General features: G+C 45.1%; 1 protein-coding gene across 1 annotated transcript; it reads left to right on the forward strand.

Annotated features, from left to right (window-relative positions):
• On the forward strand, positions 1–27,619 carry RCC1L (RCC1 like). Its single transcript, XM_083349399.1, has 11 exons — positions 1–580; positions 2,135–2,264; positions 3,026–3,151; positions 4,212–4,278; positions 5,018–5,069; positions 11,362–11,446; positions 14,237–14,418; positions 16,090–16,174; positions 23,084–23,257; positions 24,929–25,014; positions 26,921–27,619. The coding sequence occupies exons 1-11, from the start codon at positions 89–91 to the stop codon at positions 26,996–26,998; spliced, it is 1,557 nt and encodes a 518-aa protein (XP_083205525.1). The 5' UTR covers positions 1–88; the 3' UTR covers positions 26,999–27,619.
• Positions 27,620–27,670: the final 51 nt, after the last annotated feature.

The following is a 27,670-nucleotide window of genomic DNA, read 5'->3' on the forward strand; positions in this document are numbered from 1 at the left end:
GATGGCGCCGCCCATGATCCCAAAAATGGTGATACTTTTCAGGGAGTAGAAACGTGGTTAAGTGGTCTCTCCAGGCAAGGGATCTGGGATGGGGCTTACTGGCTGTCTGACAGCCTTCCAGAGAAGGATCTGGGTGACATTTGTAGGGTCCAAGAAGCAGCTCCTTCAGCCACTCACAAGCAAGGACTTTGCTGGCGTTCCCGGATTCTGCACAAGGGGACTATCTGGGAGCTGTCTGAGAAGGGGACGGGCCTCCCTCGGGGTGCCATCGCCGAATCCTTGCCTCCACAGTCGCCCCCGGTCCTTCCTTGGCCTTCCCCTCGGGCTCTTCTTTGAAGGACGGCATCGCGGCTTCGCGAAAGCTGCCAAGCCAAAGAGCATCCGGGACGTCAAAGCCGCTGACGAGGCCGCCCCCATTTTCCAGTATGTGGGAGGCCGAGCCAAAAGGAAGGACCGTGTCTTCGTCTGCGGCTTCACCTACACGGGGGCTCTGGGCATCCCTTCCTTTATCCTCCCGGATGCAGGGAAGAAGCGAAGGCGGATCCAGCCCACGCCTTACCGCCTGGAGGTGGAGGAGAAGGTGAGAGAGGAGGGAAAGCTTCCTGCCTTCTTGGCGTTGGGTCTTTTCAAGAATGAAGAGCCCAACGAGGGGGCAGCACCTACTTCAGTTGCCACTGAAACCCCAGCCAAGATCAGCTCTGGTAAAGGTTGGGATGAGTGATCACTAAGAAGTGACAGGAAAGCAGGTGTAAGCCCTTTGAGGTAGTCCAACTGGGAAACCAAAACATGAGTACTACTACTTTTGTTACAGCAAATAAATTGAATAAATAAATAATAAACAGTATCTTGAAAGTCACTTCTCCCTTCCTTTATATTTAGTCTCCAGAGAATGAGGGAGGGTCGTTTCTGAGACGCTACCCCGGTCTATTTTCTTTGCTAAGATACCTTTTACATGATGGTCCTCTAGGCAATGTCTCTCCCTCCTGCTTCCGAAGGTTGTTTTCCTGGCCTGTTACATCCAGTCAGACAGGGACATTAACAAGGAGATCCCAGAAGCAAGCAAAAACAAACCACTTCTGTACTTTGTGTCCATGAAATCAGCAAGAGTTAGGCTTGATTTTAAAAATGGAGATCCCAGAGGATGTTGCTGCTATAGTGGTCACCTAGGTGCTAAAAGATATTTCAGTATTGTTACTGCAGTTTTTAGAACAGCTTTCCAGCTAGGTAACCTTTGGGTATGGTGTTGCAAATTGTCATACCATGTTAGGTTAAATACTAAAATTAGCTTGATTTTAATTCGTAGATTTCCCCCCCCCCTCACTTCCTACTGAAACAATTTTATAATTCCACCAGAGTCTCTTTTTTTCTTTGTTTTTATTGCCTGCTAAGAGGTGTATCCAAGCAAAACTGATCCCATGTATTATATTAATGTGTGCAAGAAGATTTGTTTGCAAAAAGAAGAAGTTCCCTTTATATCTAGCCTTTAAAATCCCTCAATTCTCTCTAAATGAACATCTGATCTTTCAGGGGCCAAAAGAAGCATGCTTTGTTCATTATGAATATAATATAAGGGAATCACATTTTAGCATAGGTCTCCCTGTTGCAGTTCTTGAACACTGTGCATCAGTTTCTCAGAACAATATATGAATTCAGCTATAGGACAGAAGCACATTTTTCAAGCAGCAACTATCTCTGTCACAGTTGTTGCTAAAAGGACAGTGATTCAGTTTATTATTTATTTACTTGTATCCTACCTTTGTTATTTTTACCTTTTTACTCAAGGCGGCTTTTGACATCTCTAATCAACATTCCTATCCTTGAAAATGCAAAGGAAAAAAACAACAACTGACTTTTTGAGTTGCTGAATAAGAGCCTGATTAAGTTTCGGTATACACTATTCTTCATTTCTTTCTGATTCAGAGACTTCTTTCCTTTCTTGACATTAGAAATGTGGAATCTGTGTTTCCCCAAAATTTTATTAGAATGTATCTCTTGTTATACCTGGTCATTGGCCTGTTGACTTTGATGGGACTTGTGATCCAAAAACAGTGGAGAGCTACAGGTTCCCCATCTTTATTGTATGCTTGTTTATATCAAACTAGGGCTAAACATCTACTTATATATTGTTTTAAAGATTTCTTCTGCTGCCTGTGGCTATGGGTTTACACTTCTGTCCTCCAAAACAATGGATCTTAACAAGATCTGGGGCATGGGGCTGAATAAAGATTCTCAGATTGGATTTCACAGGAGCAGGAAAGATAAATGTAAGTATGCAAAACTTTGCTAATGTTTAAAATGTTGCATGCTATCCTTGTTTTTTCACTACCATGCTTTTGATGGATTATTACATATTTATTTCAACCATTAGTCATCTTCCCAGAAAAAAATTAGAACTGTTAAAATATACAAAATTAAAAATAAACATAGATGGTGAAGTCAGGTTAAAAAGCAGTCTGTAGGCTTAAAATTAACATCTATAATTCTCAGAGATTGGGAAAATATCTTTGCGTGGCACTGGAAAACCATTGGGTAGTTGTCAGGCAAACCTGTTGCAGGATAATCCTACATTTGGACCAAATGAACATTTGGCATGACCCAGTAAACCTTTCTATAGGCAGTAGCTACAAATAGAACGTGTGTTCAAAAGTATATGATTGGGGACAATAATTGTCCTATTATCATTGGCAGTGGTCTTGTGGAAACATCTTTCTGCCTGCTATTACAAGCACTATGCTAACAATGAACAGCCCACCTAGCATGGGTCTTAAATATTTAGATTTTAAAAAAATGGGCATTGAAAAGCCTCCTTTGAAGTACATATTACTAGTAGTGACTGTGTGCCTAGCCACAAATAATAGTAGTTGTACCATAAATTGCACAGAGTTTGAATGCTAATAACTGAACATCTTGAAGTACTTTAAATTCATTTATGGTGACATTTGTTGAGTGTTAGTAACTTCTGTAGCAGATTAAAGGTACTCTCTGTGTAAACATGCAGTACATTGTCTGTTTCTTTATTTTTCAGCTAAAGGCTATGAATATGTTTTGGAGCCAAGCCCTGTTCCTTTGCCATTGGCCAAGCCACAGCAGAGCAGAGTTTTGCAAGTGTCCTGCGGGAGAGCACATTCTTTGGTGTTAACAGAAGAAGGAGGTTTGATGGTACTTTTATACTTTTTAGAAAAAGACTGTCAGAAAGTTAATACATAACTGTGATCTTATAGGGGAGATGTGTGGCATAAAAAAATTAATAAGTAAAAATAAATAAATAAACCTGTCAGGTTTTTAAAGTACCGGTTTAAATAGACCAATATGGTGTAGTTAAGTATTGAGCTGTGACCTGCTAGATCCCGGTTCAGCCCCATCCTTAGCTGTGGCAGTTCACTGGGTGATGTTGGACCGATTGTTCTTTCCTAAAACAGCCTATCTCATGGGATTGTTCTAGAACTAAAATAAAGGGAGACCCATAGCAATCCATTACCAGCCATGATAATGTCAAAATGCCACTGGGTCAAAAATGATACAAATTGTGCAGTTTACATCAGCAGTGTCATATCTGACATCACTCCATAAATCATTACGCAGTGATGTCGTGTGGTTTCCTCATTTGTGGATACCTATGGAGAAATCTCTTAAGCTCCTGGAGGAAAGATAGGATAAAATTATAAATGTGTTGATTCATGAACAAGTGGCTGTATTGGTGCATCATGGTGAACTGTAATCCATAGTTTGGTAACCACATCATCTGGGTTTGATATTGTGCTGAACCAAAACCAAACTAAAAGTTGTACAGTATGGTAAAAACAAAGGCTTAGCATTAGGTGTCATCCAATCTCGGACAGTCTTAGAGTAAAAATTAAGTTGGCTAGTGGCGATTTTGTGTTCAGTACATCTTCCTTGATTATGGACTTTTGTTTTTTAGGATGTCCATTTTCTCAAACTTTTACTGGTGGTGGAGGAAAGGGATGGTTAACGTATTTGTCTTACATCTTCCTTATCTCTATTTCCAGAACCAAACTCTCATGTCTTCGCGTGAAAATCCATATTTACAGTTAAATGCACATTGTTCTTGGCAGTATTTAAAAGAAAAAATGATTGCATATTCCCTTTCCATATTTTGAGGGCAGAGAGATCTTTCTGAAAAGACATCTTTTTTTCCAGCTAAGGAGGATATTGAATATTTACCTGATGGTGTCTCATAATTTTTCTTTCAGTCTTTAGCATGGGCAACAACGCTTATGGCCAGTGTGGCCGAAAAGTGATTGAAGGTGAAATATACAGGTAAGAGAACTTATTTAGTTCCATATAATAGTTCTTGCTGAAAGTGTATCTCTTAAGTAGGGCTAGGAGGTGTGTGATTGACTTTGTTTTAACTGAAATCCTGATTCAAGTTCCATAGTTGGTACTTTGCTTTCTAGAATGTTGACATCAGAAGTTAATGGGCAAAAAGAGCATGATGTGCTGACTTTGGCTCTCCCTCCTAGTTATTGCTTCATGACATCTCCCACCAGGTCCCACAGGCACCACTAACGATGAAGGATGCAGTAAATGTTACTTAGCAACACCTGAGGGGTCAGATCTCTATTCCTATTTTAAAGGATCCACAGGATTTCCCTGAGCTCCGAACTTGCCCTTGGAATGAAGGAAGAATTGTTCTAACGTTACAATTGATGTAATGTTAGGACTTTGTTCCTATTGGAACTTTTAAGGGGGAAAAAATTCTACCTTAAGCCTTCCCCCCTCTTATCTGTTGACGAGAGTGCTCTGTAATATTCAGCTGAGATTTTTTACATCTCAGAACAGATTGATTCCATATCATAGTTTCAAATATTAAAAATGCCCGCATGCGGAGTTAGGAATGTGCTTTGTAAAATGTGGGAAGCTAAATAGGAGCACTTTGAAACTTTTGTCAGTAATTGGTATTTGCCCCAATTGCATTTTTAAAAGTTTCAGCTGTTCACCTTCTTGATGGCTTGCTTCACTTTCTTGTTATGTTTTTTTTCCCCTGGGAAAAATGCAGTGAGAGCCAGATCATTAACAAACTGCAAGGATTTCAAGACAGGGTGGTCCAAGTAAGTTGTGTCTGAAAACCAGTATCCGTTTTTTTTTTTTTTGGAAGGAAAATGTTCTTTTGCGCTGCATCAGCTTTTGTGTATGTCTTTGAAGAGGAAACTGTAACATACTGAATCAGACTAGGGACCAGTCTAGTTTAGCATGCAGACTATAGTCAAATTTCATGTGTTCTTTGGCTTAATTTCAAAACCCCAAAGAAAAGAGATTTCAGAATTTGCATAAAAAAGATGCCAAAATGAAAAAAGGTTGAAAAATATGGTGTTTTTGCTTAGTTTTGGTTGGGATTCCATCAAATGCACAGGTATAGTATAGGTGGTACCTTGCTCAATAGTAGTAACTGTGAGAGGGATCTCGGAGTCTTAGTAGACAATCACTTCAATATGAGCCAGCAGTGTGCTGCAGCTGCCAAAAAAGCCAACACAGTGCTAGGCTGCATTAACAGAGGGATAGAATCAAGATCAAGTGAAGTACTAATACCACTTTACAATGCTTTGGTAAGGCCACACCTGGAATACTGCATCCAGTTTTGGTCACCACGATGTAAAAAAGATGTCGAGACTCTAGAAAGAGTGCAGAGAAGAGCAACAAAGATGATTAGGGGACTGGAGGCTAAAACATATATGCTGGAATTGGGTATGTGTAGTTTAATGAAGAGAAGGGTGAGGGGTGACATGATAGCAGTGTTCCAATATCTCAGGGGCTACCACAAAGAAGAGGGAGTCAAGCTATTCTCCAAAGCACCTGAAAGCAGGACAAGAAGCAATGGATCGAAATTAGTCAAGGAGAGAAGCAACCTAGAACTAAGGAGAAACTTCCTGACAGTTAGAACAATTAACCAGTGGAACAACCTGCCTCCAGAGGTGGTGAATGCTCCAACACTGGAGGTTTTTAAGAAGAGACTGGACAGCCATTTGCCTGAAATGGTATAAGGTTTCCTGCCTGAGCAGGGAGTTGGACTAGATGACCTCCAAGGTTCCTTCCAACTTTTTATTATTATTATTATTATTATTATTATTATTATTATTATTATTATTATTATTATTATTATTATTATTATTATTATTCTGCTTGTTTCAGCTTTGCCCATAATTACCTTAGAGGGGATGCAACTGACTACTCTAGGCAAAGCTAATTTTAAGCTGCAATCTAGAATTTTTCTCAACTGAGCTTTGAGAAATAAGGGATGAATCTTAAAGCTTGGATATTCTCATCTTCCTGCCTTTCTTCAGCTCGGCACCCAACAAAGATTTTGACTGCCCAGCATTCATTGCCTCCCTGTCCAGCCTGGGGATGATAGGAGTTGTAGTCCATGACAGGAAGGATCCAGATCAGGAGAAAAATGGCCCACACTGGCTTCATTCACATAATAGGCTTAATCAATTCAGCTAAAAATGTAGTCACTGTATAATTACAACATGCTAAGTTTGGTTAGTATTAAACTTGGGTTCATTTATTTTGGAAGTATCTGTATTATATGAATGCAGGGAATGGTTGAATTCATAACAAGCTTAAATGTGAAAATACAGCCAGTAAAAATTAGCAACCCCACAACTTTTCTTTGTTCTAGTCTTGTAAGTCTTGGTTTCATTGATTTCCCCCCCCCACCCCCTTAGGCTTCTGTGCCATCCCAGTCATATATGATTGTGGTTCTTGTGGAAGATTTTTTAAATTTTAATAATTCTATAGTAATGAACTCCATGACCTACAGGTAGTCCTCGACCTACAACTATAATTGAACCCAGAATTACAGTCATAAGTCATGATGGCCATTAAGCAGGTCATCACATGGCTGTGCTCGATTTTACAACCTTTTTTGCAGCAGTCATTAAGCGAACCCTGCAGTCAAAAGGTGAACACCACGGTTGTTGAAGTGAATCTACTGTCTGTAATGTTCTTTGTTAGAAACGGGAACGCCCTGAGTCCTTCGGGAGAAGGGCGGTATACAAATAAAATTATTTATTTATTTAGGTTTAGGTTTAGGTTTTATTTAATTTATATACCGCCCTTCTCCCTGGGGACTCAGGGCGGTTCACAGGGCATATATAATTACGATACAAAAGTTAAAATAAGATTAAACCAATGCCCAAATAAAAACAATAATACAATAATAAAAACAACTATTTTAAAAACCCATATTCCCCCATCAGGCCAGACCAGCTAATTCGAATAAATGGGTCTTCAGGCCGCGACGGAAGGTTCGGAGGTCTGATGTCATCCGGAGCTCCACCGGCAGTTGATTCCAAAGTGCCGGAGCGCCCACAGAGAAGGCCCTCCCCCTGGGGGCCACCAGTCGGCATTCTCTGACCGGAGGCACCCTGAGGAGGCCCTCTCTGTGGGAACGCACAGGGCGGAGGGGAGTTGACACCGGCAGCAGGTGGTCCCTGAGGTAACCCGGACCCATGCCATGTAAGGACTTGAAGATCATAACCAAGACCTTGAACCTCACCCGGAAGACAACTGGTAGCCAATGCAGCTCGCGGAGCAAAGGTGTAACATGGGAGTACCGGGAAACTCCCAAGACAACTCTCGCGGCCGCATTCTGCACCAGTTGGAGCCTCCGAGTGGTCTTCAAGGGAAGCCCCATGTAGAGAGCATTACAGTAGTCAAGGCGAGAGGTCACGAGCGCGTGTGTGACCGTGCACAGGGCATCCCGGTCCAGATAGGGCCGCAACTGGTGCACCAGGCGAACCTGGGCGAAAGCCCCCCTAGTCACGGCCACTATATGGTCTTCCAGGGTTAGCCGTGAATCTAGGAGGACTCCCAAGTTGCGAGCCCTATCCACGGGGGGTAAGAGCTCACCCCCCATAGAAAGAGATGGAACATTTTGAATGTCCCGGGATGCCGGAATGCACAGCCACTCAGTCTTGTCAGGGTTGAGTTGAAGTCTGTTCCTCCCCATCCAGACCCGAACCGCCTCCAGGCAACGGGACATCACAGCGAGGGCATCACTGGGGTGGTTTGGGGTCGAAAAGAAAAGTTGGGTATCATCGGCATATTGATGATACCCAACTCCAAAACCACGAATGATCTCACCCAGCGGTTTCATGTAGATGTTGAACAGGAGAGGCGAGAGAACCGACCCCTGAGGAACTCCACAAACGAGAGACCTAGGGGCCGATCTCTGCCCCCCTGCCAACACCGACTGCGAGCGTCCCAGGAGATAGGAGGAGAACCACTGAAGAACTGTGCCTCCCACTCCCAATTCCCTGAGACGCCGCAGCAAGATACCATGGTCGATGGTATTGAAAGCCGCCGAGAGGTCTAATAGGACAAGGACAGAGGAATATCCCCTGTCCCGCGCCCTCCAGAGATCATTCACCAGAGCGACCAATGCCGTCTCCGTGCTGTACCCGGGCCTGAAACCCGATTGGTAGGGGTCCAGAAAATCCGCTTCATCCAGGACCAGAGGGAGCTGATGCGCCACCACACTCTCAACAACCTTCGCAAGAAAGCGAAGGTTGGAGACTGGACGAAAGTTGTTCAATCCAGCTGGGTCCAAGGCAGGCTTCTTGAGGAGAGGTCTCACCACCGCCTCCTTCAAGACGGTGGGGAAATAACCCTCACTCAAGGAAGCAGATATAACCGCCTGGAGCCAGCCTCGTGTCCTCTCCCTGGCTGCATAAACCAGCCAGGAAGGGCACGGGTCCAACAAACATGTGGAGGAGCTCAGCCTCCCCATAATCCTGTCCACTTCATCAGGGGTCACAGAATCAAACTCTTCCCAGGTAACATTGACAAGACCGCCCGTGTCCTGATCGCCTGACTCTGCCCAGTTGGAGTCCAGACCGGTCCGAATCCGAGCGATTTTATCCGACAGATGTTGACTAAATTCCTCGGCACGACCCTGCAAGGGATCCTCCCTCACCTCCTGATTAAGAAGTGAGCGAGTCACCCTAAACAGGGCGGCCGGGCGATTATCTGCGGACGCGATGAGGGTGGAGAAGTAATTACACCTCGCCACCCTCATCGCTGCGAGATAAGACCTAATATAGGTTCTTGACCGCAACCGGTCGGGTTCGGATCGGCTAGACCTCCAACGGCTCTCTAGGCCCCGTTTCCGACGCTTCATCTCCCGGAGCTCCGCGGAGAACCATGGAGCTCGCTGGGATCTGCGCCGGGTCAGGGGCCGCAAGGGTACAACCCGGTCAAGTGCCTCAGTGGCTGCCCTTTCCCAGGCTTCCACTAAGGCATCCGCCGAGCTGTGAGCAATGGAGGCAGGTGGGGACCCCAGCGCCGCTTGGAATCTATCAGGATCCATTAGGCGTCTGGGGCGGTACCATCTAATTGGCTCCGTACCCCCACGGCGGGGGGTGGCAAAGCGGAAGACCAGCCGCAGGAGATGATGATCGGTCCATGACAGGGGCATAATAAATGGAGAGCCCCCACCAAGATCATCCAACCACCGTCTAGATAAAAAAATCAGGTCAAGGGTGTGGCCTCCCTCATGAGTTGGTTCAGAAATTACTTGCGTCAGGTCCATGGCCGTCATGGAAGCCATGAACTCCCGAGCTAGCTCAGATGAACCTCCCAGGGATGGTAGATTGAAGTCTCCCAAAACTATAAGTTTGGGAAACTCAACCACCAACCCCGAGAGGATATCAAGCAGCTCAGGCAGGGCTGCCGCTGCGCGACTAGGCGAAATGTACACCAGCAGCAAGCCCAACTGCGCCCCAGAACCAAATCTCACCAAGAGAGACTCACACCCGACTATCTGAGAAACGGTGGTCTCCCGCGGACATAAGGTCTCCCTAATAGTGACCGCCACTCCCCCACCCCTACCATGAGCTCGTGGCCGGTGTAGCACCCGGAAGCCTGGTGGGCAGAGGTCAACCAAAGGGACCCCACCCTCTGGGCCCAACCAAGTCTCCGTGATGCAAGCCAGGTCCGCATGCTCACCCTCAACTAAATCCCTGACGAGGGGAGCTTTGTTAACCACGGACCTGGCATTCAGGTACACCAGCCGGAGCTCAGGAGGCTGCACATCCTCGCTCCCAGGACCTCGGGGAAGGAGCAGAGGGTCGGAGCGCCTCACCGCTTGCAAGTAGCGGAGACGGCCCTCCCGGTAGCGATACGGCCCCCTGTCTATCCGCCTGCTGCCATTCCCCGTCGTGGGAATTGGTAGTCCCACGACCCGCTCATGAGCCCCGGAGTCAACGACACCCCGTTCTCCCCCCGCGCGGTCAGACCCAAGTCTGGCCTGAACTATGGTTGATTGGCCACCCCCCATAGCCAGACAACCCCCCTCTCCCACCCCTCTCCCCAACCCCCTAAAAAATTTTGATAAAAAAAAAATAATCAGGGGCCTCTTATTAAGTTTGTGTTGACGGCCCCTGCCCCTACCCAGCCATCTCTCAGGGTCCCAACACTCGGGCCCTTCATCGAGGTTAGGAGGATATAAAAAGGCGGGTCGCACCCAGGAGAGGGGGGCACCCCTGAGGGCGAGCAAGTCCGTGCTAGTGTATTGTAGCATGTTGGTCCAGCAAGTCCAGGATAGGCAGTCCCAAGGATGATCATGTCCATAGGAGGGTCGAAGGCCGGAAAAGAAAATATCTGGATCCACACCCAACTGCACTGCCACTCAGTTGGGTGCCCCAGTAAACAGGCCACCCCCACCCTCTCACGGCAGGTTGCAACTCTGTTCCTGGGGGTGGTCAAAGATATACTCTGGGTAGGCCTGCCCCATAGAGCTCCCACCTCTATGGGGCTGCAGATGTAAAAGTCAGCCACTCTCCCACCGTGGCTGGTACCCAGGCCCGACCAAATCCAAGGGGAGAGGGGGAGGTAGGCAAAGAGTTAATAAATGTAAATATTGAAGGCAGAAGGGTAAGCAGGTCAAGATAGAAAAGGTGGTCTGAAAGCGTCATCACCGCCGCTAAAACGGTCCAAAAGCGGTGTAAAGACCGGTGTAAAGATTTATTTATTTATTTATTTAAATGCTACTTTCCAGCCAAAAAGTGACCGTATAATGCAGACAGCCATAAACATGGGCTTTTGTGAGCACCCAAAATGTGATCATGTGGCTGCCAGGAGGGCTGTCAAAATTTTGAATACAGGTTGTAAGTAGCTTTGTCATTATTTCAACTTGTCACTAAGGGACCAATTGTGAATTGAGGACCCACCTGTATATGCCAAGTTATAATAGAAATATCTGGATAGGGAAGGTTGTTTTAATCCTGGTTTCCTCCTCATATCTATTTAACTTTGAGTCAAAGTAGAGTTTGTTTGAGCAGCAAGCATAGCTTTTAAATCCTAAGTTTTTCAATAAATCTTCATTTTTTATTTTGCCTAAAGGTTGCCTGTGGGCAGGATCATAGCCTCTTCCGGACTGAGAAAGGAGATGTCTATTCTTGTGGTTGGGGAGCTGATGGCCAGACAGGTAAAGTGTCTGAAATGGATTATGCCAGCAATTTAATTTAATTTTGATTTAATAATTTGATTGAATAAGACAACCAGGAAAACAAAGAAAAAGGAACAAGAAAGAAATACAAAGAGAGATTTGCAAGCTGTATAAAATTGAATAAGATTTTTTCAAATCAGGTTAAATCTACATAAAAAGGTTATTTTATATCAGTTTTGCACTTGTTAAAATCAACTCAGTCATAGAAAAGGCAGCCAATATATGGTAAGAACTTTCAACCAGAATAAACAATAGCAATTGATCCAATCTGATATACCATGTCAAGCAAAATCTAATAGCCTTATGTTGAGAGAGGCCCGAATTTTGTATATGGTGCAATTCCATGTGCAGAATTTATATTCCATAGATGGTTTCCAGAATGAATTAACCCAAATATCAAATAAGGAAGTTTTTTTTGACAGTAGTACCTACTCTTAAAGCTTACTCTGCTATTCATCTAAAAAGAAATTATATATAATTTCAAGTTAAAAGCAAAGTATTCTAGCAGCTGTCAAGGTATAGTACCAGTTCTGCAGACTTTGTAGAAATCTAAGCCTATTAACGTTCAACAGAAAAAGAGCTCGCACGAAAGTGAATGGAAAAGTTGCTATTTAATCATTGTTTCATTCTGTGATAAATCATTTTCCAAAATTGTTGAGCTTTATGACACTGCCACCAAGTGTGGAAAGAATGATCCAACCTGATTGTTACACTGCTAACAGGTTTTTTTGAACCTGCTCCCAACCATAGAAATGGAGACGGGGGCATCGTTGATTTTTACTCTGAATAGGTACAGCTGTTTTGTACCTATTGAGCAAGTTATTTTGGGAGACTGAAGGGTGCTATTATATAAAGTGAATGAAAGGCATAGAAGCGGCTACCCCAATTCTGGCTTGCAGAATAAATACATTAAGGAAGATTGGGAGGGGGCACAGTGGCTCAGTTGTAAAAGACATTGAGACTATCAGCTGGATTTGAGACCCGAGCACAAAGTGACGGGATGAGCTCCCATCCTTGGCTCAGCTCTTGCCCACTTAGCAGTTTGAAAGTCTGCAAATGTGAGTAGATAAATAGGTAACAATTTGATGGGAAAGGTAACTGTTCTCTGCGCCTCGGGGTATAGTCATACTGGCCACATGACCATGGAAATGTCTTTGGACAACGCTGTCTCCCTTGGCTAAGAAACAGAAATGAGTACCGCCCCCTAACGTTGGAGACAACTGGACAGGAGAAACCTTTCCCTTTACCTTAAGGAAGGCTATTTTTAGAGTCGTGGAGGAAATAGACCAGAGGTGATCAAACTGTGGCTCACAGAAGAGCCTCTGTCTCTGTCTCATTAGCCTTCCTTCTGATGATTAAGATCAATCTACATTAGATTCTATAGGAGGCTAACAATATTGTGATGATTTTCATAACTTAATTCAATCCATTAATTTTGCACTAAGCATTATTTATCAAGGCAAGGTTATGGTTATAAATATTACGTACAATAACTATGCTTTAAGTTGTAGCACGGGTTCATGTGCATGCGTACAAAGATGGATGCACACGTAGCTTATGAGATGATCTGCAAAGAGTCCTTAATCGTTTTGGGTGATCTTAGAAATTAAAACAACATAATTAATGAAGTGTTGCTTCATTAATTCCAGGAATACATTATATAACAGTAACTTGAATAAAGCCATTATAATGAATCTACAATCTAAAGCCCTGAATAGTTGATGCATTATGCATGCATTTGCCTCTCTCTTGTTTGTTCATGTTCTGTAAAAAAAATCAAGACGGTGCCTGCAAAGTTCACATCAAAGCTCTGCCTATTTTTTTGTCTTCGTTGCCGCCATCTTGATTTTGCGGACCACACCGTTCAATTCTATTGCAAATCAGCTTATGCCCCCCGTGCCAGCTCATGAGGCATGGGACTGGTCATGCTGGATGAAAACCAATGAGAAGGTTACAAAGATTAGCCCAGATTGCTCAACTTGGAAAGAGCCCGTTTGTCCAATGGTTAAGGTGCTATCCTAGAAAGCCAGGAGACATGTGAGTTCAAGTCCTGCCTTAGGCATGAAAAACCCAGCTGGGCAACTTTGAATCAGTCATACTTTCTCAGCACAGCTCACCTCATATGTTTGTTGTTGTGGGGGGTAATAGGAGAAGGGAGGGGTATGGATGTGTTCGCTACCTTGAGTTGTATATGAAAAAAGGTGGGGTAAAATGTAAAAAAAGTAGCCTACTTTGCAGGATTGCTGTGAAGATGAAGCTGGCAGGACGGAGTTCTATATGCTTGAACAGCAGTAAACGTAGTCCTCCATTTACCACCCTTTGTTTAGTGACCATTCAAAGTTGCAGTGGCACTGAAAAAAGTGACTTATGGCCGTTTTTCACATCTGTGACCGTGGCAGCATGCCCGGGGTCATGTGATCAAAATTCAGATGCTTGGCAACTGGCTCATATTTATGACGGTTGCGGTGACCCGGGGTCCTGTGGTCATCTTTTGTGACCTTCTGAGAAGCAAAGCCAGTGGGGAAGCCAGATTTAATTAACAGCTGTGTTACTCACTTAACAGCTGCAGTGATTCACTTAACAAGCAAGGCAGGAAAGGTGGTAAAATGGGACAAAACTCATTTAGCGATTGTCTTGCCTAGCAGTGGAAATTTGGGGCTCGATTGTGGTCATAAGCCGAGGACTACCTGAATATAATTATTAACTGGTTGATTTGCTATTAGTCTGTATATAACGCAGTGGCTTTCCTTCTCTTTCCCTCCCAACTAGGTTTAGGTCATTACGACATAATGAGTGTACCCACAAAACTGGGTGGGGACATTGCTGGTGTCCGCATTACACAGGTCGCAACCTATGGAGATTCTTGCCTGGCTGTGTCTGAGACTGGCGAGCTCTTTGGCTGGGGAAACTCGGAATATCTTCAGCTGACTTCTATTACTGAGACAACCCAGGTTCGAATGGTTGCTACTTGCACAATCTGGCTTGCCTTTTGTGCAATGGAAAAAGGAGGCTGGATTGGCTACTGGTTAGAGTTTTTGAGGGGACCACGCATGTGCTCGTCCTCTGGGTAGCATGCTAAGGTCTCCTTTTCCAGAACTAGGCCTTGGCTAAAACTGAGAGATTGGTGGGAACGGGGGAAAAAAAATGAAATTTAATTTCATTGAAATGCCGGGGTAGTTAGAATTGCATTAATTAAAGTAAGGAATATGTTCGTCATTTTTCAATTTACCCAAGGCATTTGCGAGTTAGTGGCTCACATTCTGCATTTCTGCGTTAGCCAGAATGAGGACTTCAATCCTAATTGAGGAGCCGTGGTGGCGCAATGGTTAGAATGCAGTATTGCAGCCTGACTATGTTCACAGCCAGGAGTTTGATCCTGACTGGCTCAAGATTGACTCAGCCTTCCATCCTTCTGAGGTCGGTAAAATGAGGACCCAGATTGTTGGGGGCTATATGCTGACTCTGTAAACCACTTAGAGAGGGCTGTAAAGCACTGTGAAGCGGTATATAAGTCTATTGCTATTGCTAAGTGCTAATGCTCCATAAAGCAGAGGTCCATATTATTTATTTATTTATTTATTTATTTATTACATTTTTATACCGCCCTTCTCCCGAAGGACTCAGGGCGGTGTACAGGGCAATAAATACAAAAACAGGATACAAAAGTTAAAAGCAAATTAAATAAATGCCCAAGGTTAAAACAATAATTAAGATGTATTAAAAACCCCAACCCTAACCCATCAGACCAGGTCAGACTGCTCAAATAGATACGTTTTTAGATCGCGCCGGAAGGAGCGATATTAGGCACAGCATAACTTTCCAGGCATCCGGCAAAGATCAATGATCCATGAGGCTGGAGGCATAGTCAAAAGAAATCAGAGATGTCTAGTTCTGGAGATGCTTGAAGTGACATCCTTATGGTGGACACATATTGCTCTGCCCCAGGCTGAAATAAAGAGCTGGTGGGCTGTATACAGGTAGTCCTCAACTTACAACCATTAATTTAGCACAATTTGAAGTTAGAACAGCACTGAAAAATGATTTACAACCAATCCTCACCCAACTGTTGCAGCATCCCTGCAGTCACATGATCAAAATTGGGGGACTTGTAGCAGGCATGTATTTATGATAGTTGCAGCATCTCAAGGTCAGGGGATCACCATTTGTGACCTTCCCAGCCAGCATCTGACAAGCAAAGTCAGTGGGGGAAGCCAGATTCGCTTAACAACTGCATGATTCACTTAACAACTGCAGTGATTTACTTAACAATTGTGGCAAAAAAAGGTCATGAAACGGGACACAACTGTCTCGCTTAGCGACAGACTGTTGGGCTCAATGGTGGGTGTAAGTCGAGGATGACCTATACCTGGACTGCATTTTTTGCAGCGCTCTGGATGACACAGTGCTCAACCTTGGTGTGTGTGTATGTGTGTGTAAATGAAATTTCATGGATGTCAAACTTGTTAAACTTTGGATTTGTTTTTGTAAAAGAGACTGTAATGCTCTTCGTTCAGTTCAGTTCAATACAGTTTATTCATGGTCATTGACCAGTACATAAAGCTCTTTTTGTGAAAGTCTTAAAATAACAGCCATGTCACATTCCAAATTTCTGCTCATTGTAGGTCAATGCGCCCAGACATTTGCCCTTCAGTGTTGGGAAAGTGAAGGAAGCTTCCTGTGGTGGAACTGGCAATGCCATCTTAACTGGTGAGCCTCTTGGTCATTTTTTACCCCTAAACCAGAACAAGATAGAAGTGAACAATATTGTAAGTTGCAGTCTTTTAGTATGGACTGTGCTGGCTGGGAGCGAAAGACTACTTTTCATAAGATTGATTTTCTGCTTGTGGTTCAAAGCATTTTTGCAAAGTATCATGCATGTTGCTTACGTTAGCCGACTCCTCTGGTTTGTGGGCTGCTTTGGGGACCATGGTCCTAAAAATGGCTTAAAACAATCGTAAGTCAGTCTTTTTCAACCTCAGCAATTTTTAGATACATGGATTTCAATTTCCAGAATTTCCCAGCCATCATGAAGTTCAACACTCTTGAAATTGCTGAGGTTGAGAAACGACAATCAAAGCCAGGGCATAAATATACTTGGAATTAAACCAAACCAAACCGACAGAAATGAACAATACTAAGTAATACGGCGGCGGCGGTGGAGACATTTTCTGTTGGACCTGCTTGTGCCGTCTTGTTGGCAGCTGCGGCGTCTTCGGGCCGTTTGGCGGCGGAGAAGACAGCTGCTTGTTATTCTACTGATGGGGCTGCCCTTGTGCGGGTCCTGAGTTATTGCTGACGATGGAAGTGGCGATGGCGGCGGCGTCCTCGGGCTGCTTTGGGCGGTGGAGAGGACGACCATGGCGACAGCGATTCGTTGGTTTTGGCTGCTTGAGATGATGGCAGCAGCAACGACATTTATGACAACGATGGCGATACAACGGACGGCCAACTTATTTATTAACTTATTTATTATCTTATTTATTAACTTTCCATTTGCCTCTTTCTTTCCCCCTTTGGACTGGGACGGACCTGGGTACAGGCCACAGTGGGAGAGTGGCCTGTTTTTCATCGGCAGCCCCATAGAGGTGGGAGCTCTGTGGGTGCTGCCCCACCCAGGGTGGGCATTTTGGACCATCCCCGGAGGCAGACTCGCGTCCCGTTGTGAGAGGACGGGTTGTGGTGTGCCCCTGGGAGCATCCAATCAAGTGGCAGTGGTTGGTGGATGGCCCAAATGTCCCACTCCTTTCCTTTGATCCTCCTGTTGGTTTCAATCATTGGACTGCCCTCTCTGGACTCGCTGACTGGATGCATCAATATTCCGACACGGACTTGCTCGCCCTCAGGGGTGCCCCCCTCTCCTGGGTGCGTCCCGCCTTCTTTTCTTTCCCTAATCTCGATGAGGGGCCCAATTGTTGGGACCCTGAGGGATGGCCGGGAAAGGCCAGGGGCTTGCGATATAAACCTAATAAGAGGCCCCTGGTTAATTTTTTAGCTAAATTTTTTAGGGGGTTGGGGAGGGGGGTGGGGGGTAGTGGTTGTTTGGCGGTGGGGGGTAGCCAAACAACTTTGTTGCAGGCCAGGCCTGGGTCTGACGGCGTTCGTGGAGAGCGGGTTGTGGGTACATCTGGGGCTCTTGAGCGGGTCGTGGGACTACCAATTCCCACGACGGGGAAAGGCAGCAGGCGGATAGACAGGGGGCCATATCGTTACCGGGAGGGCCGTCTCCGCTGTCTTCAAGCGGTGAGGCGCTCTGACCCTCTGGTTCTTCCCCGAGGTCCCGGGAGCGGGGATGTGCAGCCTCCTGAGCTCCGGCTGGTGTACCTGAATGCCAGGTCCGTGGTTAATAAAGCTCCCCTCGTTAGGGATCTAGTTGAGGGTGAGCATGCGGACCTGGCTTGCATCACGGAGACTTGGTTGGGCCCAGAGGGTGGGGTCCCTTTGGTTGACCTCTGCCCACCAGGTTTCCGGGTGCTACACCGGCCACGAGCTCAAGGTAGGGGTGGGGGAGTGGCGGTTACCATTAGGGAGACCTTATGTCCGCGGGAGGCCACCGTTTCTCAGATAGTCGGGTGTGAGTCTCTCTTCATGAGATTTGGTCCTGGGGCGCAGTTGGGCTTGCTGCTGGTGTACATTTCGCCTAGTCTCACAGCGGCAGCCCTGCCCGAGCTGCTCGATATCCTCTCGGGTTTGGTGGTTGAGTTTCCCAAACTTATAGTTTTGGGAGACTTCAATCTACCATCCCTGGGAGGTTCATCTGAGCTAGCTCGGGAGTTCATGGCTTCCATGGCGGCCATGGACCTGACGCAAGTAATTTCAGAGCCAACTCATGAGGGAGGCCACACCCTTGACCTGATTTTTTTATCTAGACGGTGGTTGGATGATCTAGGTGGGGGCTCTCCATTTATTATGCCCCTGTCATGGACCGATCATCATCTCCTGCGGCTGGTCTTCCGCTTTGCCACCCCCCGCCGTGGGGGTACGGAGCCAATTAGATGGTACCGCCCCAGACGCTTAATGGATCCTGTCAGATTCCAAGCGGCGCTGGGGTCCCCACCTGCCTCCACTGCTCACAGCTCGGCTGATGCCTTAGTGGAAGCCTGGGGAAGGGCAGCCACTGAGGCACTTGACCGGGTTGTACCCTTGCGGCCCCTGACCCGGCGCAGATCCCAGCGAGCTCCATGGTTTTCCGCGGAGCTCCGGGAGATGAAGCGCCGGAAACGGGGCCTAGAGAGCTGCTGGAGGTCTAGCCGATCCGAACCCGACCGATTGCGGTTAAGAACCTATATTAGGTCTTATCTCGCAGCGATGAGGGTGGCGAGGTGTAATTACTTCTCCACCCTCATCGCGTCCGCAGATAATCGCCCGGCCGCCTTGTTTAGGGTGACTCGCTCACTTCTCAATCAGGAGGTGAGGGAGGATCCCTTGCAAGGTCGTGCCGAGGAATTTAGTCATCATCTGTCGGATAAAATCGCTCGGATTCGGACCGGTTTGGACTCCAGCTGGGCAGAGTCAGGCGATCAGGACACGGGCGGTCTTGTCAATGTTATCTGGGAAGAGTTTGATTCTGTGACCCCTGATGAAGTGGACAGGATTATGGGGAGGCTGAGCTCCTCCACATGTTTGTTGGACCCGTGCCCTTCCTGGCTGGTTTATGCAGCTAGGGAGAGGACACGAGGCTGGCTCCAGGCGGTTATATCTGCTTCTTTGAGTGAGGGTTATTTCCCCGCCGTCTTGAAGGAGGCGGTGGTGAGACCTCTCCTCAAGAAGCCTGTCCTGGACCCAGCCGTTTTGAACAACTTTCGTCCAGTCTCCAACCTTCGCTTTCTTGCGAAGGTTGTTGAGAGTGTGGTGGCGCATCAGCTCCCTCTGGTCCTGGATGAAGCGGATTATCTGGACCCCTACCAATCGGGTTTCAGGCCCGGGTACAGCACGGAGACGGCATTGGTCGCTCTGGTGAATGATCTCTGGAGGGCGCGGGATAGGGGACATTCCTCTATCCTAGTCCTATTAGACCTCTCAGCGGCTTTCGATACCATCGACCATGGTATCTTGCTGCGGCGTCTCAGGGGATTGGGAGTGGGAGGCACAGTTCTTCAGTGGTTCTCCTCCTATCTCCTGGGACGCTCGGAGTCGGTGTTGGCAGGGGGGCAGAGATCGGCCCCTAGGTCTCTCGTTTGTGGAGTTCCTCAGGGGTCGGTTCTCTCGCCTCTCCTGTTCAACATCTATATGAAACCGCTGGGTGAGATCATTCGTGGTTTTGGAGTTGGGTATCATCAGTATGCCGATGATACCCAACTTTTCTTTTCGACCCCAAACCACCCCAGTGATGCCCTCGCCGTGATGTCCCGTTGCCTGGAGGCGGTTCGGGTCTGGATGGGGAGGAACAGACTTCAGCTCAACCCTGACAAGACTGAGTGGCTGTGCATTCCGGCATCCCGGGACATTCCAAATGTTCCATCTCTTTCTATGGGGGGTGAGCTCTTACCCCCCGTGGATAGGGCTCGCAACTTGGGAGTCCTTCTAGATTCGCGGCTTACTTTGGAAGAGCATATAGTGGCCGTGACTAGGGGGGCTTTCGCCCAGGTTCGCCTGGTGCGCCAGTTGCGGCCCTATCTAAACCGGGATGCCCTGTGTACAGTCACTCATGCGCTCGTGACCTCTCGCCTTGACTACTGTAATGCTCTCTACATGGGGCTTCCCTTGAAGACCACTCGGAGGCTCCAACTGGTACAGAATGCGGCCGCGAGAGTTGTCTTGGGAGTTTCCCGGTACTCCCATGTTACACCTTTGCTCCGCGAGCTGCATTGGTTACCAGTTGTCTTTCGGGTGAGGTTCAAGGTGTTGGTTACGATCTTTAAGGCCCTACATGGCATGGGTCCGGGTTACCTCAGGGACCACCTGCTGCCGGCATCGACTCCCCTCCGCCCTGTGCGTTCCCACAGAGAGGGCCTCCTCAGGGTGCCGCCAGTCAGGGAATGTCGACTGGTGGCCCCCAGGGGGAGGGCCTTCTCTGTGGGGGCCCCGGCTTTATGGAATCAATTGCCGGTGGAGCTCCGGATGGCACCAGACCTTCGAACTTTCCGTCGGGGCCTGAAGACCCATCTGTTCGAATTAGCTGGTCTGGCCTGATGGGGATTATGGGTTTTTTAATTGTTTTTAATCTGTACTACTGTTTTATTGGGCAAGGGTTTAATTCTTTTTTAATTTTTGTATAGTGTTTTTTGTTTTTTATATATGCCCTGTGAACCGCCCTGAGTCCTACCAAGGAGAAGGGCGGTATATAAATCAAATAAACTATAAACTATAACTATAAATTGTATTGGTAAATACTAAGTCTTGATGGTTGGTGCTCATTAGGAGGCAACTTCATTGTGGAAGGGTTCCCACAATCCTTTTGTTTTTCTTGATAACAATTTCTAGCTGACAGCTTTGAGGGAACAGGGAAAGTAGAAAAGCCAAATGGGAAAACAAGATAAATAGAGGCAACTTACCGTATTTTTCAGACCATAAGACGCACTTTTCCCCTCCCAAAAGTGGGTGGAAAAACGAGGTGCGTCTTATGGTCCGAAGGTAAGCGAAAACACTTGTCTCCCATTCAGTCAACGCAGTCCATCAGCTCCATTGGAGAGATGTGATTGAATGAAAACGTGGAATTCTCCGCCCCACCCCTGTGATTGGTCGGCAGGGGAGGAAATACGGATGTGCCTGCCATGCCTTCTGACTGCCTCCCCCTCCCTGCGCGCGCACATTTTCTTTCTTTTACCTCGCTGTTAAAGAAATAGTTTTTGCTAAACTAAACCTCATAGGCGACTTGCCCCAGCAAACCGTGAAGAGTTGTTCCTGCAGGTTTCTTTGCGAAGTTTATTGGAAGTGATTTCCCATTTGCAAGATAATACTGCTAATTGTTTGAAATTGCTCTTAGAAAACCTATTCAGGGAAAAGAAACTACCGGTACCTTTCTTTCTTTCTTTCTTTCTTTCTTTCTTTCTTTCTTTCTTTCTTTCTTTCTTTCTTTCTTTCTTTCTTTCTTTCTATCTTTCTATCTTTCTTTCTTTTTCTTTCTTTCTTTCTTTCTTTCTTTCTTTCTTTCTTTCTTTCTTCTTTCTTTCTTTTTTCCTTTCTCTTCCTTCTCCCTCCCTCCCTCCCTCCCTCCCTTCCTGCCTTCCTTCCTTCCTTCCTTCCTTCCTTCCTTCCTTCCTTCCTTCCTTCCTTCCTTCCTTCTTTCTCTCTCTCTCTCTCTCTCTGTCTTCCTTGCTCCCTCCCTCCTCCCTCCTTTCTTTCTTCCTCCTTTCTTCTTTTTCTTTCTTTCTTTCTTTTTCTTTCTCTTTCTTTCTTTCTTTCTTTCTTTCTTTTTCTTTTCTTTTTCTTTTCCTTCCTTCCTTCCTTCCTTCCTTCCTTCCTTTCTTTCTTTCTTTCTTTCTTTCTTTCTTCTTTCTTTCTTTTTTCCTTTCTCTTCCTTCTCCCTCCCTCCCTCCCTCCCTCCCTTCCTGCCTTCCTTCCTTCCTTCCTTCCTTCCTTCCTTCTTTCTCTCTCTCTCTCTCTCTCTGTCTTCCTTGCTCCCTCCCTCCTCCCTCCCTTCTTCCTCCTTTCTTCTTTTTCTTTCTTTCTTTCTTTTTCTTTCTTTTTCTTTCTCTTTCTTTCTTTCTTTCTTTCTTTTTCTTTTCTTTTTCTTTTCCTTCCTTCCTTCCTTCCTTCCTTCCTTCCTTCCTTCCTTCCTTCCTTCCTTCCTTCCTTTCTTTCTTTCTTTCTTTCTTTCTTTCTTTCTTTCTTTCTTTCTTCTCTCTATCTCTCTCTTCCTTCCTCCCACCCTCCCTCCTTCCTTCCTTCCTTCTCTCTCTCCCCTCCTTCCTTCCTAGTATACCGGTACTATTTGGTTCAGAATATTTTTTTTCTTGTTTTCCTGCTCTAAAAACTGGGTGCGTCTTATGGTCAGGTGCGTCTTATGGTCTGAAAAATACGTTATATCCTGGGCAAGTTCAGTTTTCCCAAATTGTGAAGTCGGTTGAGTTGTTGCCATGCAATCCCTGAGAAAGATCTCATGTGTAGCCCAAGTGTTCATATGTTGTGCTATAATGGCATGTGATAAAGAAATACTGCCAAGGGCAGGGGTAGGCAACCTCGGCTCTTTTATGACTCATGGACTTCAACTCCCAGAATTCCTGAGTCAGCTATGCTGACTCAGGAATTCTAGGAGTTGAAGTCCATGAGTCATAAAAGAGCCGAGGTTGCCTATCCCTGGCCAAGGGGATGGTCAGTTAAGAAACAGCATAGCCTGTAACTGGGTAGCAGGTGGGGCTAGAAACTCAGCAAAGACCCTCCCTAGCTTCTCAGGCTGTAAAGTAGATGCGGGGGGGGGGGGGGGCAAGATTCTATTTCAGACTTGCAAAATTCTGTCAGCATAACTTTACAGTAAAATAGTATTAGCTAATTCTGGTTGTGATTCTTATCTTGTTTACCCCATGAGGGTGACACATCCTTTTTTTGTGTTAACGCAAAGGTGGGATTTCTGCAACACTGAATCATGGCCTGCCCATCTAACACCGTTTCTGTATAGACTAGTGTCTTGTCTGAAGCCAGATGTTGTTATCTTACCTATTTTTGTATCTAATAATCTAGAGGAAGGCCATGTTTTTGTGTGGGGCTATGGAATTCTTGGGAAAGGACCAAATGTTATGGAAACAGCCATTCCTGAGATGATCCCACCTTCCCTTTTTGGCTTGTCAGACTTCAACCCTGACATTTGCGTGGACCGGATCCGTTGTGGATTAAACCAGTTTGCGGCAATCACTAGTAAGTATCTTGGAGCGAAAGTGTAAATACATTTGTTTAGGGAAAAAAGCCTCTTTAGTGAGAATTATTTCAATCTATTGTAAGGGATTGTCTTTTAGGTATCTGTAAACTTTTAAAATTCTCTCTTTGTTCCCAAATCTGGAGTTGATTTTTTCCCGTCTTCTGTAAATTATAGTGTTTTGCGTAAGTGTCCAGTACTGATCCCAAACTATCTTGTAGTAATCCATTTGATTCCATTTTTGCTGTAAACCTTAATTATCTGTCAGCGTTGGGTTCAGGTGCCTGACTCCAGTCCATATTTGAATCATGGTCTGTGATCCAAATATCCCATTGGTTGAGCTGTTGTGTCATCGTAGAATGTTAACCAATAGATATATGAATTTCAATTTTCAGAATTTCCCAGCCATCGTGAAGTTCACACTTGTGAAATTGCTGAGGTTAACCAATTTCAAGATGTCAACAATAATATCTTTAGAATTAACCCATCTTGGAAGAAATAGGAAAGGAAATATATGGAAATAGGAAAGAAGTGAAAATGTCTGCATAAAAAGTGATGCTTTTGGCCTTTTTCATCATAAACACTCCTTATAGCTGTATCCGTATATACGTTAACCCATCAAAAGAACACAGCATACAGCTCTGACTTAATCCCTGCTCAGTATTGATCTTAGTTTATTTCCATTATATACCATAATAATCACATGTGAGCATCCTAGACCAAACCAAATTCACAATTGCTAAGGATTTCCTGAAAGTTGGCATTCAGACAAAGCCATCGGTAGATGCATTCAGTAAACACATTCACACACCATTCAAAAGAGACAATAAAAAAACAACTAAGGAAATAAAAAACCCAGAATACATCTTCTCTAGTTGTCAACATCCACATAAGTAGGGATAAACACCAGACACAAACAAGCAGAAAATAATACCCTAATCAAGAAACTACTAAAGAGAAAACTACAGCCCAACCAACATTGACAGGATACGTTAATGTATATAAATCCTTACACTCCCTAGCACTGATGATAATATCTATTTGGGTAATAAAATGTCTGCAAGCAAACAACCATGTTCAGAGAGTACCAAGGACTCCACATATGAATTATATTCAACAACCAGCCCAACTTTCCATGTTCCATTCCAAAATATTCCATAAGGCAAGCCTCATTTTCTTACATTCATATGTTTCTCCTTGACCTGAAGAGCAGGATTCTGACGTGAATATCCCTTTCCTGGTACAAAGCTTCCACATCTTTCCCAAATTTTACTCGTGGTTGCTTTTCGTACCTGTTCTATTTGAATTCTTCGAGATATCTCCTCAGGCATGCTTAACCAATCCCTCTATAGCTCCATTTTAATTAGTGGGCATCGTAGAGTGAGAGGGCCCCAGGGTTCATTTTTAATTACATGAAACAATGGAGGAATATCTGAAGCCATCAACTAAGGCAGGGGTCTTGAAACTTGGTCCTTTTATGACTTGTGGACTTCAACTCCCAGAATTCCTCAGCCAGGCATGCTTGCTGAGGAATTCTGGGAGTTGAAGTCCGCAAGTCATAAAAGGGCCAAGTTTCAAGACCCCTGAACTAAGGTGACTGATTTCCATATACCTGAAAGTCTACGAAACCTTGAGTGATATTTGATTTTTTTTCTTTTTCTATTGGTTTGCAGACCATGGAGAACTCTTTATATGGGGCAAAAATGTGCGAGGATGCTTGGGAATTGGCAGGATGGAAGACCAGTACTTTCCTTGGAGGGTAAGAAATGTCATTGTTATGAGTCATTGCATAGTCAGCCTGACGTTTAGTCTGGACCTGGCATTTTTACCCATCTTATCGAGTGCTTTCTGAGGACCTGGGATAGGCAGGTGGTGCCTGCCTTGTTTTTGGTGGTGGAAAAGGCATCATCACAGGATGTAGGCTCTTCCAAATATGGCTGCCTGTTGCAATTGACTGATGGTCATTTTGTCAAAGCTGATGTTTATTTAAATGTATACGCTGCCTGGCTCCCAGGACCTCTGGGTGGTTTACCAATGATTTAAAATTTGAAAAACAAACTAAAACAAACAAACAAACAAAGAAAGGTAGAGTTTGTAGAAAAAAAGAGACAGTGGAAACAAAATAATCTAGGTTAAAAGGAAGCTAAACTCCTCCCCATCAAAGACTTGGATGAAGAGCTTAGTCTTCAGGTCCCTTCACAATCCCAACAGGGTGGGGGGGGGCATTCGTTCAGACCTTGGACAGAGTCTCACTCCAGAGTCTTTTCAAGAATATTTGCTTTTAAAAAAAGGATTTCGCTGCAACTGTAGGATTGGGCGGCAGCAGCAGCCTAAATAAAAATGTCAGGTCAGCAAATAATGTCTGTATTCCAGCCTCCTGAGCTCCAGGAGACAAATTTGGATGCTCCTGCTTTTGATTAATTGTAGCTTGCTTACCAACTCAGCATATACTTTTTTTTTTTTGCTAATGTGGTTTTTGCTATTTGCGGTCCTTATTAGAAAGCTTTATTGGTTTCAAACAACTACAAAGCTCTGCAAAGCTGGAGAAACGTAGAAATTTGCTTTCAGGTTTCTGGACTCAAGTGTTGAGCAAAGGGTACCTTATACCAGTGCTAGATCCCATTCATATTGGTGGAGAGAGTGAGTGTGGGGGAATGGAAGTCCAAAACGCTCCAACTGGTTTAACGCCCTCGGTATATACTTAGTGACATGCACATTTCAAAAATAATTCAGGAGTGGTTTGGACCTCAGGGAAACACAGCACCTCTCTGCTCTTTCTAAAGCAGCCCCGTCTTTTGCAGCCTTGTTCATGAGGTTGAAATAATAATAAAAATATTGCTGCCGATGGCTGGGTTTATGAAATCTGCTTCTTAAAATTAAGACAGGTGCCGTCTGGCGCAAATTTCAAAAGCACTTTTCTTAGTTGTTTCCAAAGCGTGCACAGCCCTAATAGTATACAACATCGCTAGTAGTAACTACTGTAGATGTCAACCTGCCAAGCTAATGGAACTTTTTTTTTACAAAAAAAAGTAGCTATAAAATTCTGGCATGGCTAAACCAGAGGCTTTTTTGGGCCTGCATTCTACTTTTCACACTGAGCAACTGGAAACTTTTGCTAGGCGCAGGAACAGGCATGTGAATAACATTATAATCCTCCTTATACATTCCAGCAACTGAAGACTATACAGGGAATTTGTTCATGCAGGAAAGATATCCGGTTCTGTTTGGCAGCCGGCGAACAGAACAGCCTGGCAGCTTTTACCCAGGGGTGTATGGATCCGGTGCATTGAGGCTCCCCAAGTTCACTATTTTGGCAATCAAAATCTGCCCTTGAAAAATCATATGGCATCCAGTCTGGAAGGATAAGGTGCAGGGTGCTGGACCTGGTTTTGGGGTGGTGGTGACTGATCTAGATGAACTCCATGAGCTTCTGCTGGATCACCCGGAATAGAAGCGGGCGGTCCACATTAGGGGCCCTGAGACTACTGGAACACAGTGCTTTTTGCTAGGCACATTTGCAGCTTTCCAGCTTTTGCCATTCCTGGCCTGGGAGGACAGTGAGTGAGCCTGCTAAAAAGAAAAAAAAAGATAGTCTTGGTATTTGCTGTAAGGCAGGGAAAAAAGATGTCTGCAAGTGGATTTTAATTTTTCTTTTCCTTCTTCAGGTGACAGTGCCAGGTGAGGTGGTGGACGTAGCCTGTGGCATTGATCACATGGTCATCCTGGTTAAATCCTTTATTTAGTAGTGTACCTGCACACAAGTGCCTCTCCAGATGAGCGGGAAGCCAAATTGTACAAGCCTTTGTGGTTGGCCGGATGGTGGAGAACTCACTGGAGCTAGGAAACCCTTTGTAAGCGATTGGGAGAGACTGAGCATGCAGTAGCTGTAGCCAAGGAGCGGTTGAAGGAAATGCAGACAAGATCATGTGCAGACTTTGCAGTTGGGCATTTATTGTTAATGCCAGCCATCCTGATTTTTTTTTTTAAAAAAGCACTCCTGTTTTCCTGGGTAGTGTAAGCATGTTGCTACTGTTGAGATCTAGAAACGGCACCAAAAGGAAAGTCTATTTAATAGTAAAGGAGAATGTGCTAAACAGCAGGGTGCTTCTAACAACTGGAATTAGTACTTGTGGATCCTCGAGTTAAAAAATCTATTTTTTTAAATGAACAGAGTCTTACAAGATCACTAAGTATCTCATAAGATTTCAAAGTAATCATGTGAGATATTGGGAGTCAGTTTTGATGATCCATTAAGATTTATGCCATTGGTTAATAAAATTATGTATCTAATGCCAAAAAGATTGTTGATTCAACAGTCTTTTATTTAAATGTAAAAACTGGGAGATGAACCCTGCTTCCAAATAGCTGTTTCATTATTGTTCCTTCCTGAAGTTCATTCCTCTCTCTTCCTAAGA

Source organism: Vipera ursinii (assembly GCF_947247035.1).
Source record: "Vipera ursinii genome assembly, chromosome: 1".
Taxonomy (NCBI): Eukaryota; Metazoa; Chordata; class Lepidosauria; order Squamata; family Viperidae; genus Vipera; species Vipera ursinii.